The sequence below is a fragment of the Pongo abelii genome, chromosome 2 (genome assembly GCF_028885655.2).
Source record: "Pongo abelii isolate AG06213 chromosome 2, NHGRI_mPonAbe1-v2.0_pri, whole genome shotgun sequence".
Classification (NCBI taxonomy): domain Eukaryota; kingdom Metazoa; phylum Chordata; class Mammalia; order Primates; family Hominidae; genus Pongo; species Pongo abelii.
Window position 1 is genome coordinate 123999700 of NC_085928.1, and position 14613 is coordinate 124014312.

The following is a 14613-nucleotide window of genomic DNA, read 5'->3' on the forward strand; positions in this document are numbered from 1 at the left end:
TTGAATTTTTTATCATGTGCATATATTATCTGTTTGGAAACATATAGAGATATAAAGAGAAAGAAGGAAATAAAAAGGGGAAAAAAGGAAAGAATTAAAAAAGAAAGAAATGAAAACCTTCACAGGTTTTAGTGCCTTACATATCCCATTATAAATCCTAGCTTTGATACTCACTAGTTGTTTGATCATAGACAAAGTGTTATATTTCTCTAAGCCTGGTTTTCTCATGCATAAATAGGGATCCTAACAGTGCCTACTCGCATGGGGTGGCTATGAGATTAAATGAGGTCATGCTTGGAAAGGGCTGAGCTCCCTGCACAGTGACAGTATGTTTTCTCTGAATATTAACTATCACTAATAGTAGCACTAGAAATAAAGATCCATACTTAAAATCTTGTGGCTCAACTTTTTTTTCTTACATATTAAAAAAGGTAGATGTACATAATTATCATCCATTGTGTAGCTGCAGATCAGGAACTTGCCAGCAAGAGTACTGTACTACTAATAATACAGCCACAATGCACTTCATAGCTTTTGTGTTCACCACCTTGTTGGACTTGGAGTAGAGAAATCAACATTAAGAGTTTTTATTCTGGCCGGGTGCGGTGGCTCATGCCTGTAATCCCAGCACTTTGTGAGGCTGAGACAGGTGGATCATCTGAGGTCAAGAGTTTGAGACCAGCCTGACCAACATGGTGAAACCCCGTCTCTACTAAAAACACAAAAATTAGCCGGGTGTGGTGGCAGATGCCTGTAATCCCAGCTACTCGAGAGGCTGAGGCAGGAGAATTGCTTGAATCCAGGAGGCAGAGGTTGCAGTGAGCCGAGATTGTGCTGTTGCACTCCAGCCTGGGTGACAGAGTGAGACTCTGTCTCAAAAAAAAAAAAAAAAAAAAGTTTTCATTCCTCAATATAAAAAAGAGATGGTGGCAATAAGGGGAGAAATGGAATATAAAATGTTGCTCCTAATGTCTGCTGTTTTAGGTGGAAGAAATATCCCACCACACAGAAGAGAGATGCTTAAAAAGCAAACACCCCCTACCTCCTGGAGCATTTTAGAAGACTCTGAAATCACCCAGACATTTGAGTTGTCAGCTGTGAAAGGCTTCCTGTACTGTACAGTGAGAAATTGTCTTTATGCTTATTATCTCACTTCATAAGAAAGTCTAAGAATAAATAAGAGGAAAAATATGAGGGATGCCCATGATGATCACTTGAGTTGAAATACTCTGAAAATGGAAGTCATTAATATCTGAAAGGCTCATAGTAAAATATAAAACGTATGATATATTTTGACAAAGACATTCAATGATAAAATATAGATCCAACTTGCAGGCCATTTATCAACTTTTGTCCTTTTGGAGGAAATAAACTTGTCTACTGTAGACAAGCCAGTATACAGAAAGAGAGAAAAATTTCTTCAATGCTAGTAAACATGCCTGGGTATTCTACTATCAGAGATTAATTCCTTTGGCTTAGCCTAGGCCTTCTTTTAAAAGGTGAACTACTTGAAGAAAGCTGACCTGGTAAGTCAGAATATCAGGCGTTACCATGTTTCGTGTGATTAAACTATTTAGATTTCCCTCCTAACTCAAATCACATAAAGAACATGAGGCCAAGCACAGTGGTTCATGCCTGTAATTCTAGCACTTCGGGAGGCCAAGGAAGGTCATTCACCTGAGGTCAGGAGTTCGAGACCAGCCTGACCAACATGGTGAAACCCATCTCTACTAAAAATACAAAGATTAGCTGGATATGGTGGCACACTCCTGCAGTCCCACCTACTCAGGAGGCTGAGGCAGGAGGATCACTTGAACCTGGGAGGCAGAGGTTGCAGTGAGCCAAGATCGCGCCATTGCACTCCAGCCTGGGCGACAGAGTGAGACTCTGTCAGAAAAAAAAAAAAAAAAAAAAAAAAAAACAGAAAAGAAAAGGAGAGAAATGGACCATTTATAGGATGAGGATGAGAACACAGGAAGGAAGAGTAATCTGGAAAGCGTTGCCCTGACAAGATGTGCATGCCTGTCTTCAGTTCACTGAGAAGTTGGCCTGGGGGATGTTGGACAGGAAGATAGGGAGAATGGCAGTAGGTGAAGGACACAGGAAGAGAACAAGCTGGATCTGCAGTGCTACTGAGCACCAAACGCGAAACACGAGGACACATCCCTTCTCGCAAGTGGAATGCACATGGCTGCAGAGATAGGGTGTAGAGCCAGCATTTGTGTTTCAAAAAGATTTTTTAATTAAATCAGACCTATTGTTGACTAAACTAACCTTTACACTATCACGTTGGTAAAATTAAAAGACTTATCCATCCCCAGTGTTGGAGAAGGTACACAGAAATCCATATGCTTACATCCTTTTCAGGAGGAGAATAGTTTAGTAGTGCTTATTCAAATTTAAAATACACATATTTCTAATCTAGAAATTTCACTTCTGGCAATCTGCCTTGCAGAAATATTAGCACAAATGCATGAGATATTTTTACAAAGATATTCAATGTAGCATTAAGTGGAAAAACTGAAGACAATCCATCAACAGGGACATGATAAGATCCATCATGGGAGATAATATGAAATTTGAGACTAAATTAAAAGATGTACAGTATATCTATGTGTTCTATCTTGTTTAGAAGGAATTGTAAAAGTGGTTGGGCATAAAAAAGTATTGCAAAATAATATTTATAGTATGATCAAATAGTTGCACTGAAAGATGGATGAGTCGATGGAAGAATGGACAGATGGATGAAAGGAGGGAAAGAGAAAGGAAGAGAGGGAGAGATTGGGAGAGAGGACGGAGTGGGAGATAATATGAATGAATGATAGAGACGTGTGTGCATCTAATACATTGTCAATACAGATGATCTGTTGCATTGGGAGTGAGGGAAGGAGGGAAATGTACTTTCATGTTTAATTTTCACACACTGTTGGATTATTTGAAATTTTTGATGATGAGCATATACTACTTTTGTAATTAAAAACCACTGAATCCTCTTCTTATTAAAAATTGAGGGAATAGTGTATGCCTTCCTTTCAAGCTGAGTAAACGCTGAACTTCAAAGATGGAGGCTAGTATCTAATCTACTCTTCTCCTGGCTCTAGGGGTAAACTTTGGCTTATTATTTCCTCTCTGTATTTCAATGTTTCTCTCAAATGGGATCGATGACAAGTACCCTAAAGACAAATCCTGGGACTACGTACAAGAAACGACATCAGTTATAAAGAAAGTCCTCCTCCAAGATTAAACAACCCCATCCAAATCTTTAGAACAATGGTTACCAAATTTTAGCTGCACAGAATTACTGGGAGGGGTTGTTAAAATACAGATAGCTGGGATTCACCCTCTATGTTTCTGATTTAGTGGGGCCTGAGAATCTGCATTTATAACAGGTTCCCAGGTGATACTGATGCTGGCTGCTCAAGGGGCTGCATTTTGAGAACCACTGCTCTAGGTGAAAGAAACTATTTGTCAAAGACAAATAATAATGTTTACCCCAGTCAACCATATTTGATGAGAACCAGAACAAACTCTGCTACTCCCTAAGCCCCTCTTTCCACCAGCCGAATGGGCTCCTAATCCACTGTATGGAATCCACCACAGGAGGAATGTGCTCTGTGACACTGCAGACCAAGGATGCAAAAAATTGGCACAGATCTCAGGTCCCACACCCTTAAGAGAACAAAACTCACCTTCTGAGAAGATGATGTTGTCATTGCACTCATCAGAGCTACAGGAACACATGAAGAAAGTCTCACCAGGCTTTTTTTTTTCCTTCATAATGCACTTTGGAGAAGCAGCATCTTCCAGAATAAAGTCATGGTAGGGCAGCTTGGGGTCATGGCAAACTGTCTCTAGTGTTATGTTCTCATCATTCTTTCTCCTAGAGTGCAGAGATTCATTGGAAGCGAGGGGAGAGGGAGAGGGAGAGAGAGAGAGAGAATAAATGAATAATATGGCCTCCAGACAGAAAGGCAATCTGGAATACTCTTCCTTCATGAAGTTGTTCCTAACAATGGCAGCTGGTTCCTGTTCTCCAGCATTCGCAGGTTGTCCTATAGTCTCCTATGCTTTTCTACTTTTTTCTGTTTTTCCTTTGTTTATTCTTGGAACCCATTTCTGATTACAAACATCACCTGGAGCAGACAGCGTTCCATGGGGGCAGTCCTGGTGGAGAATTTTACATATTTAAGTCTTAATTAAATCATTAAAGGGGAAGACACGGAAAAAAAGAACATTCCTAGGTACTCAGGATAATTTTAAATCTTCCATCCTGAATGTAATGCAGACCTCACATCACACCCCTAGTTTAACTGGCAAAATCTGTCCTGTCTAGCTATACTGTTTTCAAAGAGCATGCCTGAGGAAATAGTCACAGTTCCTCTTTTTTTGTTTGCTGGGCCCCAGAGCATTGCGTGTAAAGGGTATACTCCTTGTCAACAGCTGGTTCTGCCGAGAAAAACGGGAAAAAACATCCCAGATAAAGAACTGCAGTCTTTCCCAAATTACAGAAAGGAGCAATTCAGAAAAAACAAACAAACAAAAAAAACAAATAAAAGAAATGGAAAAGGATGTCAGGGTGTTCTTCATTTACAGTTCAATGAAATATTTTATGCTGTCATAAACTAACTACTTTTACACTTAGTATCCCTTCATAGCACATATTTGAAGACTAATTTAGCCCAGGGCTCAGAGAATTTCTCACATAGCATTTTCCTTGGGCCCTAGGAAATGCTCAATTGGCTGTCAGTGTACATTAGATTTTTAAACAACATGATTAATGCCCACTATTATAATTGAACAAAAGAACACTTTGGCTCTCTTGGAAAAGGGCCATCACCTCTCTATCTACCTCCCTCTGCTCCCTCATGAACATACTATCTTAGATGACTGTCCAACAAGGTTAGTCTGACATCCTCCCTTTCACCTCTGTCCTTTTTAGATGCAAAATACCTGTGGTCTTGAATCACATTCTCTCTGTCTAGAGAGGGAGCAGAAGGAAGGGCTAATTTGGTCCAGTCAGTTTTGCTAGAGTAATCTTCTATGAAGATTCTGAGTGCACACATGAGCCAATGCATGCATGTACTCACTCACCAATTTTCCCCTAATCCTCCCTGCCCCATGCACAAAGGCTCACTGCTCACAGCAAGGAAAATGGAAGGCAGGCTAGAAGCAAGAAGCAGCTAAGACACAGCTTGCACCTATAAAAGATGTGGGGCCATCCCCATGAGAGAAAGAGCAACTTTGACCAATACCACCTTTTTAGTGCTTAAGTCAAGGACACTAAAGGACAATATGTTGACAAAGGGATAAGGGCAAGGGTATGGGTTAGGACAGCCCAGGCAGGAATGGTGCCAGTGTCAACATCCATGCAGCCCAGAGTTGACTCCAGTGGAGGTACATGTGTCTGCTTGTGAAGGGGCTCAAGGGTCCTTAAACTAGAATTCTGAATGACACAAGAGGAGCAAGGCTTTGCTAAGTTGGTCCCTGCTGTGACAGGAAGAGTGACAAGCAGAATAATTGGTTGAGGGTGGCTATCAGGACACCAAATGAAACTAAATGAAAGTTGGCATGATCATACAACAAATGATGTATATTTGGAAATCTACCCATCTTTAACCCCAAAGCTACTGGGCAGTCTTCAAATCAGTTGTAGTCATGGAACAAGGACAACTTCCTCCCTGCCCCCACAGTTTTGTATGTGTGTGTGTAGGTTGTTTCTGGTTTTGGTAATAAAATGAAGGTATGCTGTGCCCACAGAAAGGCATGGTCTCTCTTCCTTGTGACGCTTATAGAGGCCAAAGAAGGAACTGTGAGCCAGGAAAGAAAGCTGCTCTATAATTATTGGGCAGCTCTTCCAGAGCCTCTGGTTTTCTACCTCTTAGCTACTGAGAGAACTAAAATCACAGAGAGAAAACAACTGTAATACTTGAGACCTGGTAAAGACCTTAACTGCTTTCTCCACTCACTCCTGTAACAGCCAGGCACAGCTAACTTTTCAAACCCTTTTTGGATACAGCTGAGCATAGGAAAGGTAAATACGAAGAAGTAAATACGGACTTCTTTTTTTGTCCTGCAATATTTGTTCTGAGCCACTGAAGAGGTCGTCAATTTCCACTGAAAGAAGAACCAACATGATAAAATTAATTTTGGAGGCTGGGCGTGGTGGCTTATGCCTGTAATCTAAGCACTTTCGGAGGCCGAGGCAGGTGGATCACAAGGTCAGGAGTTCGAGACCAGCCTGGCCAACATAGTGAAACCCCATCTATACTAAAAATACAAAAACTTAGCCGGGTGATGGTGGTGTGCACCTGTAATCCCAGCTACTCGGGAAGCTGAAGCAGGAGAATTGCATGAACCCGTGAGGCAGAGGTTGCAGTGAGCCCAAATCACGCCACTGCACTCCAGCCTGGGCAACAGTGGGAGACTCCCTCTCAATTTAAAAATAATAATAATAATAATTTTGGTTATAAAATATTTCTATCCTTGGAGACAACTTAAGCATTTTATATGGAATGGGCACACAACTGACATTAGTTAAATGAATGAATGAATGAATGAATGAATGAAAAAACACTAAAACTGATTTAAAAAAACAACAACACTGAAATCTACAATCATAGTAGAGCCTTTCAGTTTCCACATTGGCTATTTTTACAATAGCCTCCTGTCTTAGTTTAGGTTTCCTGGAAACAGACCTTGAGGCTGTGAGAGTTCTGTGCAGAAGGTTTTTGGAGATGCATCTGTAAGGGACTAAAGGTAACAGTATTGCACAGAAGGAAAAAGCTAAACCATAATGCAGGTTGCAGCAAAGGCCTCGATGAATGCCTTGGAAACTCTGAAAATGGGATGGTCCTTCAAAGATGTCCCACATTATGGCAAAATAACCAGGAATTTGTTTCTCTGCATCAACTAGCCATGGGATGATGGCTACCCATGAAAGGTGTCCAACATGAATGAGGCAGCTCCCATCACTGGAGGGAAGGCTCAGCAGTGATCCTTCAACAGCCAACACTCCCAGGGAATGAGTGCCTCGGTCATGAAGGAGGATCAAGGAGGGCACTATAGTGTACCCTATATTCCCCCTTCTCATTATCAACACCCCTGGCTTCACAGGAGAATTTTCTTTGGCCAACACAGGTCAAAATGACGTTCACTGTATTTACCCTTTATAGCTGGGACACAGAAAACACAGGGAGGCCTCCTCTCTTCGACATGCTCACATTTTTTTGAGGCTAGCAAAGCCTCTATTCTAGAGAGACTTGATTCACATTCAATGATTCGGGCTTGTATTACTGGTCAGGAAAACAAAAATCTTAATTAAAAGAGCCTTTTTGGGTAGCAAAAGCAAGCGCTCACACCACCGTAGATATTTAAGAAACCACGGAAGGAAGCTTTGAGGCCATCTAGTCTGGTGTCTCAATCTTTCCTGCATTCTATTTGACATATGGTCATCCAGCCTCTCCTGAACTTCACTTGGTGCTTACAGAAAAGGAAGCCTGTTCTGCTGTTGGGAAACCATGATTGTGAAAATGTCTAAACTTATGCTGAGCACAAGTCTGCCTGCTTGCAAATGTTACGGATCCTCCCTCTACCCTTCAGAGTTATGCGGAATATGTTTATTATATTTTCTACCTGAGAGCCTTTCAATTTCGTCAGCAGAACCCACGATCTCTCTTCACTGTACTAACCATGTCTAATTGCCCAGGCCATTCCTCAGACAGCATGATTTCTAGGCCTCTAACCACACTGGTCCCTCTCCTCTGAACACGTTCTTTGTCCAAATCCTTTCTTTGAAAGCGTTACCTAGAAGTGGACATGGACAGGTATCACATCATATTGGCAAGTATGTCATGACAAATCTTTGCTGTTAACGTTCCTTCAGTTCTTAAGAAACCAGTTCATCCCCTGCTATGTACAGAAGTTTGTAAGGTTTCCAGATCTATCATCAAGGCTAGCTTTACATGGTCTAGGGGTCTCAAATGACTCATTCCCAAAAACGGGGGAGAGATATTTGGGTTTATATTCTTGTTTGTCAACTAGCCAGGAGCCACATAAGTTACTTTTTTTGAAATGGCCAATAAATTAAAAACATCAGAATAAGTCTGCAAAATGTCATATCTCATTAATGAATTTATGTACTTTTGTAAAATTACAACTCTTCTAAAGATCAAGGTTGTTTATTTCTTGTTCATGCTCACAATCTATAACCATGAATTAATCAAATGATTCATGAGTATCCACTGTGTATGTATAATTATTATTTGCGATGTGTGTATGAGTTGGAGGGAATGAGAGAGACAGAGAGAGAGGAGAAAATGTGATCTGATAAAAATATATAGTTCTGGTTGGGCACGGTGGCTCATGCCTGTAATCCCAGCACTTTGGGAGGCAGAGGCGAGTGGATCACCTGAGGTCGCGAGTTCGAGACCAGCCTGGCCAACATGGTGAAATCCTGTCTCTACTAAAAATACAAAACTTAGCCAGGTGTGGTAGCGGGCACCTGTAATCCCAGCTACTCGAAAGGCTGAGGCAAGAGAATTGCTTGAACCTGGGAGGTAGAGGTTGCGGTGAGCCAAGATTGTGCCATTGCACTCCAGCCTGGATGACAGAGCAAGACTCCATCTCAAAAAAAAAAAAAAAAAAAAAAAAAAAAGAAATATGTAGTTCTGAGCCGGGAGAAAGAAGTCATATCTAGCCCAACGGTTATACAAATGATATAACCAGGATTTCTGACTAAAAAAATAGGTTGTTTTTGTGTTTCTCCAAGTAGATTCCCCATTTTTGGCTGGTAGTTTTCTTTCCCAACAGCCAACCTTTCATCACCTCTTCTTCCAGACCTGAGATTGCCTCAGGAGAACAAAGCTCCTGGCCTCACTATGGGGTGCTGAGGAGGTGTCGGTTAAATGACTACTAAGTGGCAAATCCCTCTTCTTGATACAAGAAAGAGTTTCCAGATTTATTACATTAAAGATCATTTTATGATCTTTACGTTTATCATGATCATTTTATGATCATGATATGTCTATATACCCACATAAACGTACACATACATGCAGAGAACACCCCTAGAAACTACATTTAATAATCGAAAGAGAGATGGTCTAAAGGAAAGGGAAATGGAACAGGTGTTTACATTTAGGGGACAGAGATACACTGACTGTGTGTACTATGAGAATACATTATGTAAAAAGGGGAAAAGAAAGAATAACTTCTTAAAAGGCTCGCTTACCATACAGCCACACAGACTTCCTGTGGCTTCTCACAGATGGAGGTGATGCTGCAGTTGCTCATGCAGGATTTCTGGTTGTCACAGGTGGAAAATCTCACATCACAAAATTTACACAGTTGTGGAAACTTGACTGCACCATTGTTGTCAGTGACCATCATGTCATTATTAACTGAGGAGAGAGAAAGATATATTAAATGATTATCCAACTGCCAGGCAGCCTGCCAATGAATTCCTGAAGATGTTATGCAATTTCAAATGAACTTGATGTCATGAGAATGAATCTGAAGAAAGGCAAAATAATTCCTTCACATCAGATTAGAATTCTTTCATGTACGCAATTGGTAATAAAATCCATTGTACGGTGGTGAGGGGTGGTGAAGGGTTGGGGTGGTTGAGTAGCCATTTGCTTTTGTCAATGGTTGTCATAAGCCCCACTTTCTACAAAAATCTTATCATTCAATAAAGAAACCTAGATGGGCCCACGGCATAGTACGGAGTGCTGGGCCCATAAATAAAAGTACCCTTAAGGAAATTATAGTTTAGCTGGGTGAATAAGACAGGAAACAGACCAAGTCAGGGTGACCCAAAATAGAGGGCAGCACAGAGGATGTGGGAGCCAGGCGAGCATCACCGCCCAGCTGGGCAGGGAGGCTATAACCTCACAGAGTCATGAAGTGCCACACAAAAGGAGGAACTGTTGGTGGAGGCACAAGACTTTGCCGCCATTTTCCTGACCTACTCCTGAAAGAGCTATAAGGGTCTTCTTTCCAAGGGACTAGTTCTACTGACCTCTCTCTGTGTTTGAGGCAAATCAATTGATTAACCAACACTTACTTAGTGCCTCCTAGACACAATCCCAAGCATTGGTGAGGCATTGGAGTTATGATCGCAGCAAATAAAAGCTGAATCCACCTCAAGATCTGCCTTCTGTACCTCTCCCTTACCACCACCATCACCAACCTCCTGCCCCTTTCTGGAAAGAAGCCAAGTTCATTCCCTCCTCAGGCCTTTCACTTGCTATTACCTTTGTTGAGCTACCTGTCACTTTTCTGGTCCCTGATCAAATGCCACCTCTTCATCCTATAGCAACTCCGTTTTATTGTCTGTACAAACTATCTGCATCGCATACTTGCTAATAATCTATCCACAAAAATGTAAGCTCCATGAGACTTTCTCCACCTCATTTACCTACTATATCTCCAGTGCCAAGAAGAGAACCTGTCACATAGCGGGTATACAAAAATGTTTATTGCATAAATGAGTGAACACAGGATGAATATAAGGAGTCCATGTTTGGCCCTTGATGCCATGTAGGATAGGATACAGAACTTCTTCACTCAGATTAGAGAGGAGTGTGATTATAAATGTGATATTCATTCACATTTATTCAATAAAATATGGAAGACAGACTATTCTTTGCAAAATACATGCTGCAAACTAGGGGCAGTTTAAATAAAGGTGTAACACCCCATTCCCCATTTTCTTCCTCAATGAGATGGTGATGATGTTTAAGACATGAGTTTGGACAGTCAGTGAAGTATGACAAGGCTACTAGGCACTCAACCAGCAAACACGAATCAATACTTACATGCTAGACTAAGAAACATTAAGCACTTAGACCGCATGGGGTGCTGGAGGAGTTGCTGGGCCATAGAAAGTTGTGAGGTACTTTTCCAAGGCATAACCCTTAGAGAGGCCTAAGCAAAGCCTCATGTTCCCTCTGCTCTTGCCTAGAGAGGAACACTTTCAATGCCTTTCCACAGTCACTCTCTGTCCCGTGAATTTTAGGATTCTGTCATAGATACTTTGCCCTGCAACTGTCTTTGTAGCTTGGGCATAGCACCTGTTTCCTGGGTCTCTAAAAATATAAACATATATAAATTTAAGATTTGCTTTCTTGTGGTAACAGTAAATAGAGAAGAAAAAAATAAAGCCATTCATCCCTCTCGGGCCTCAAGTTCATTTCAGGAAGTTTATTTTTAGGTAACAAGCTATTTTGAAATTCTCAGTGTCTCCCAGACCAAGAGCTCTATGCTTAGCTAAAAATATAGGCAGAAATACTCTCTGAACTGTGTGAAATTTGGGAGAAACACAACAATGAATATGTATTTTTTTCTAACATGGTTATACTTGGATCAATTTTTGAAACAACTAATAACACTTTAGGTTTCTTTAACATTGTTAAAGCAAAAAAAAGTAAAACCAGGTTTTGTTTATTTCATACATATGTATTTTTTGTATAGAGTATGTTTTGGACAAGCATCTATTTGCTGATTAGGAAGGTTTGTTATTTGTAAATATAAAATCAAATTTCCATTACTTGAAATTCAGCCTTCCAACATTTTAGAATTTTAGCTTAGATTGGTGGTTATCAACTTGGAGAGCATGTTGAAATCCATCACCTGAGGAAATTTAAAAAATACTGAAGGGGTCCCACTCCCAGATAGTCTGAATTAATTTTTCTGGAAGGTAACTGAAGCATCAGGATTTTTAGAAGCTGCCCAGACGATTCTAATGTGGAACCAAGGTTGAGAACCCTGACCTATAATTAGTTGGAAAAAACACAATAAGCAGAAAACAAAACAGCAACCCCCCCACCCCCACCCCACCACCACAAACACATATACAGCTTATGCTGCTGAGGGGACAGCACCTGGATAAAGCTGGAATTATTTCCTTTGTGAAAAACATGCACCTAAGGAGAGGTGATTAGCTCTTTCACACCTCAGATAGAAATGCTTCTCTGTGCTGGCCAGTCCTTTTCTAGCAAAACCTTAGAAACATGAGAATAGTGACAGGAGTGAGCAGTGATAGATAAGACAGAAATGAGAACAGATGAGATGGGTGCTGGGAGCAGTGGTGGCCACAGATGTGTTGACAAATGCAAGTGGTTTAAGTCTGATGCTTGCAGAACACCATCAACAGAGAAGAGAAAAAAGGACCATTAGAAGGAAGAAAGGGAGAGAAAGGGAAGAAGGATGGAGGGAGAGAGAGAGGAAGGAAGGAAGGGAGGAAGGGAAAGAAGGACGGAGGGGGAGGGGAGAGAAAGAGAGAGAAAGAAGGTCCACCAATTTGCACGGCTCCAGGCGCACCACTGTAATGGGGCCCCTGGCGAGATACAATACATGTTACTTTATGGGTAGACCCAACAAGAGAAAGCCTTTCCACTGAATTTTGAAGAAACGCCACACAAGCAACTGTACTGCATACAGACACAGGCATATGGTAGGAAGGGCAGTGTACAATAAGAATTTGCACATGCTGAGCACCCACTGTATATGAGGAAAGTTGCCTAAGATATAGCATATTACTTTACAAGAATCCAGCCAGGGATGCCACACTTTTCTCCTTGTTATAGCAGAAGTTACCAAAAGCTACCACTGCTACAGCTTAACCAGAATTTTTTTTCAAAAGCCTGTATGCAGGACATGTTCACCACCAGCCAGCGACTCCCTATTAGTTGACCCTAGGAGGCTCCCCAGCTTAACAATTCCAGGTAGCCCTTGAGGTCATAAACATTCCAACCTTTGTTTTAAACTAGTATTCTTTTCCTCTATATGATATAGGTCCTCAGGTCCTTTTATGCATACCATATGTACTGATGGAATAGGTAGTTAAGTTCAGAGGGCAAAGCTACTCTAAACCTTTGCTGGGGTCACCTAAGTTTGATAAAAGCCTTACAAACATACTTTAGACTGGGGGAAAAGAAACAAATACAACATTTGTAGGTCATCTGAGAAGGTTCGCAGATTCTCTGAGGCCCATAAGATCCAGTTAAGGCATCCCAAGCCAACCCCAGAATCCTCAAGAGTCACTAATAACATGCTAAGTGGTATACTGCTGGTCAGAGTGGGATGAGGGCCAGTGGGAGGAAAGGGTAACAGTCATTTGCTGTATGGGACATTGCATCTGTGCACTCCAAACCACAGGAAAAGATGTTACCAGTCGCGACCTCAGATATCAAACAACATCTCCTTATGTTTAATAATGTTTAAAAAGCCAAAGGAATGGGAAGGAAAGTAAGTGCATACATGTGCATAGCTAGGAATAAAGATACTCCTCTAAACAATGACACAAAACCCACCTAATTAACCCTATAGCAAACCCTAATCCAACTTCAACATTACTTTTAATCCAGATTGTTAAATTAGTCTAAGTCTCTCTAGTTAAGATATTCTCATATTAAGGCAGTATACAGTCAGCCTTCTGTATCTGTGGGTTCCGCATCTGCAGTTTCAATCAACCGTGGATGGAAAATATTTTTTTTAAAAAATAGATGATTGTGGCTGTACTGAATATGTACAGACTTTTTTTCTTGTCATTATTCCGTAAGCAACACAGTATAACAACTATTTACATAGAATTTACATTGTATTATGTATAAGTAATCTAGAGATGATTTAAAGGATATGGGAGGATATGTGTAGGTTATATGTAAATATTACACAATTTTATATAAGGGAGTTAAACATCTGTAGATTTTGGTCTCTTTGAGGAGTCCTGGAACCAATCCCCCGTGGGTACCGAGAGATGACTGTATTTCGATTCCTATAGACTCTCTGTGAGCAGCTAACCATCTTTAGAGAATTTTCTACCCCTAATAGGCAAATTCGTTATTCATAAAGTTCTCCAGAAAGAAGTTCCAATAAGAATATCTGTCACCTAGAAAGCCATCCACTAAAGGAGGTGAACATGGGTAGCATCTCTCAGCATATGATAGTATCACATGGCCCATAATATTTCACTTCTCTTCAAATAAGCCCATGAGTAATATCAAAACCTTCACTCTAGGTCATACCACCTTCCCCATTTTATCTCACATTTTCCCCACACTCACTGCCTATAGACAGAGGTTCCAGGTCTTGAGAATATGAATCGACTGCTTAGCTGTGTCTATTTCTGGAACTGTACTATTGTCTTTGAGGGTCAAATGAGCAGCCTAATAAGATTTAGACTTATTTCAGATAAATATTAGAAATTCTGAATATGACCTTAGTCCAAATCTTTGAAATAGTGTCTATTATTAGCTGAACCATTAGGTAAAATCTCAAGGCTTAACAATAATCATAAACACTTGTCAGAAATGCATTCATGTATCATTGAATTCATGCATTCGTGTATCATTGAATTCATGTATCTACCTACTGTTGTTTTCTGGAATGTTTTTTGTGGGGGGAAACTTAGAAATTTATTTGTTCTACAAATACCTGTGGATGTCTTGATTAGTGTTATATATTCATAGTAAGACCACTGAAATTGACACAATTAAATAACATCTCAAAGAATAATCCATGGAAACTGGTGAATAGAATTTACTGTTTTAGAGTACTGCTTCTCAAATATTAATACACAAGTACTTTGGGAATATTTTTAACCTGCAGATG

General features: G+C 40.5%; 1 protein-coding gene across 3 annotated transcripts in view; it reads right to left on the reverse strand.

Annotated features, from left to right (window-relative positions):
• Positions 1-14613, reverse strand: part of TGFBR2 (transforming growth factor beta receptor 2) — an 87297-nt gene that overhangs the window by 39730 nt on the left and 32954 nt on the right. For all 3 annotated transcript variants that reach the window (XM_054552442.2, XM_003776298.5, XM_002813978.6), the window contains 2 exons: positions 9230-9398; positions 3690-3880 (listed from right to left, as the gene is read on the reverse strand). In XM_054552442.2, coding sequence (XP_054408417.1) covers positions 3690-3880; positions 9230-9387 — 349 coding nt within the window. In that variant the 5' untranslated portion in view covers positions 9388-9398. The remainder of the gene's footprint in view (positions 1-3689; positions 3881-9229; positions 9399-14613) is intronic.